Source organism: Loxodonta africana, chromosome 7, assembly GCF_030014295.1.
Source record: "Loxodonta africana isolate mLoxAfr1 chromosome 7, mLoxAfr1.hap2, whole genome shotgun sequence".
NCBI lineage: Eukaryota > Metazoa > Chordata > Mammalia > Proboscidea > Elephantidae > Loxodonta > Loxodonta africana.
Genome location: NC_087348.1, coordinates 82,553,341 through 82,556,007, shown reverse-complemented (window position 1 = coordinate 82,556,007; position 2,667 = coordinate 82,553,341). Strand labels below are relative to the sequence as shown.

General features: G+C 42.6%; 1 protein-coding gene across 1 annotated transcript; it reads right to left on the bottom strand.

Annotated features, from left to right (window-relative positions):
- Positions 1 to 366: 366 nt before the first annotated feature.
- Positions 367 to 1,338, bottom strand: LOC100656069 (olfactory receptor 51I1-like). Its single transcript, XM_003421562.4, has one exon. The coding sequence runs from the start codon at positions 1,336 to 1,338 to the stop codon at positions 394 to 396; it is 945 nt and encodes a 314-aa protein (XP_003421610.1). The 3' UTR covers positions 367 to 393.
- Between the last annotated feature and the right edge of the window lie 1,329 nt (positions 1,339 to 2,667).

Below are 2,667 nucleotides of genomic sequence, written 5' to 3'. Positions count from 1 at the left end.
TGAGTGGTAGAATTATTTGTGTTCAAGCTTATTTGTCCCTCAGGACTTCCATTATTCCATAGAAGCCAAACAAAAACTTTTCAGGGCACTTGTTGCTCCTTTTTACAGTTCTCTCTTGACATATCTATTTCCTTACTTAACAGTACACTTTTGCTCACTATTGTAACACTCAACAACTAGCACAATTATTTGCACACAATCCAAAGACTAGACCGGTGTCCATTGAGTAAATTCTTCCACACTATAAGTGCTTAATAAACGTTTGTGTTGTTGAATTTTTTTTTTTATTAGTTCCATATTAACAACTACCAAGATTCTCTCCTCCTTCTTTTAGCATTCCTAAAGTTGGCAAACAAGTTCCAGCTCTTTCTGCGGGTCTTAATTAAGCTTTGCTCAGTTCCGGGATTTCTGGAAGACCTTGAGGATCGCCCTGTGAATCTTCTTTGTCTTCACACTGTAGATGATAGGGTTGAGCATGGGAGGCACAAACAGGTAGACAGTAGACATCATGACATGAACAATAGGTGGAGCACTTTTCCAGAAGCGGTGGATCATGGAGACAGCAATTATAGGAACATAAAAGGCCAGCACTGCACAGATATGTGACATGCAGGTGTTAAGTGCCTTGAGCCTCTGCTCCTGAGATGCAATGGCCAGCACTGCTCTCAGGATCAATGCATAGGATAGCAAGATGAACGTTGAGTCTATGCCATAGGTGAAAATGACCACAAAGAGTCCATAGATATTGTTAACATGGATGTCTCCACATGTCACTTTCATGAGATCGGGATGGAGGCAGTATGAGTGATGCAAGACATTGCCCTTGCAGAAGGGCAGTCGTTTCACCAGAAAGGGAAATGGAAAGAGGGTGATGAAACTTTTGGCCAGGATGCCCAGGCCCGTGGCCAAGATGCGACTGTTAGTGAGAACAGTGGCATAGTGTAATGTGTCACAAATAGCCACAAAATGATCAAAGCTCATGGCCAGCAGTATGCCTGATTCCATGAAAGAGAAAGTGTGGATAAAGAACATCTGGACCAGGCAAGCATCAAAGCCAACCTGGCGGTAATTGAAGCAGAAAGTGGCAAGCACAGTGGGAAGTGTAGAGAGGGACACTCCCAGGTCATTGAGAGAGAGCATAGAGAGGAAGTAGTACATGGGCTGATGCAGAGAAGGTTCTTGAACCACCAGACTGAGAATGCTGAGGTTGCCTATGATGGAGATCAGGTAGAGGATGAAGAAAATCGGGGCAAGCCATGCTTGGCCTGTCTGCATCCCAGGAATGCCTGTCAGCTGTAAAGTAGCTGGCTGGAAAGGAGTGACATTGAAGCCCCACATGGTAGGCAGGTGACAGAATACACATTGGGTATAAGCCCAAGTAGGTGTGTTGGGGGAGGTCTTCGCTTTCTTTCTTTCGAATGTCCTGTCTCCACACAAAAGGTCAGAGACTAAAAGTGTTTGTGTTCCTGCCTACTCCACTAAACTACGAGGTCTTTTAAGATTGCATCTTGGTTTTGCTCATTGTCTCAGCCACAGAAGAAACCGTGAAGGTTTGATGATAGTGAGTACCCGTAACATGCAAGGGAACAAGGTAGGAGCAAATATTACCCAATTTTCCTAATCCTCATCTTAAATTGCAATCTTAAATTGCAGCATCCTTGTAATTCCACATCTCACCCCAGAGGTCTATTCTTTGGATTTGGGAGAAAACACAAATTAAGTTAGACAGAGGAAAAAAACACCGTCCATGCTTTTGGGAATACTTTGGTAAATGGCACAGAATGAACTTCCATAGTTGTAAAATTACAGATCCAAAAACCTTTACCCTTACCTCACATTAGCCCCCCATTCCCACTGTCACCTCTGAATTTGTCATCACCAAAAACTAATCTACCTCTGAAATCTTAAATTTCAGTTTACACACTCTGACCAATGCCTTCTCCCTTTCTTATGTCTGTGTACTTGCTGTCATACCTCTATAAATTCTTCTGTTGTCTTATGCTCTATTGGCCTAGTAGCTCTTCCTTTCTCACTTTCTTCCCTGAATCTACACCCACACTGAGACCACCATCTTCATCTCCTTGCCTCTCTTTCACATTCACATTGTAACCTTCATCCTTTGATAATTTCTGAAATCAAACTGGGTGTGCAGCTGGATAAAACTAAAGAAGCAAATGTTTTAAGGGAGAGAGTGATTACATTCCACTACCTACAAACATCTGTATTCATTCTTACCCACCTGGTGTCTGAGGAGAGTAGACCTGGTGGTACAGTGGTTAAGCACTTGACTGCTAACCAAAAGGTCACGAGTTCAAATGCACCAGCCACTCCACAGAAGGATGTGGCTGTCTGCTTCTATAAAGATACGGCCTTGGAAACTTTATCAACTGTGTAGCATCACTATGAGTCAGACTAGACTCAATGGCTATGGGTGGTATCTGAGAAAGTGCTGTCTGTTCTTCTTCAAGGCCATACTCTCCACCTCCAGGATTCTGTTTCTTGCCACCTCTCTCAGAGACCTCTTTCATCAGTCCACTGTATTGTATTTTCAACCTCTCCCTTTCTGTTTTCTTTTCTTTCAGTTAAAAGCATATACAATTTCCTTCCATCATTAAAAAAAAAAAAAAAACTTCTCTAACAGCCATTCTGTTACACTTCCCATATTCT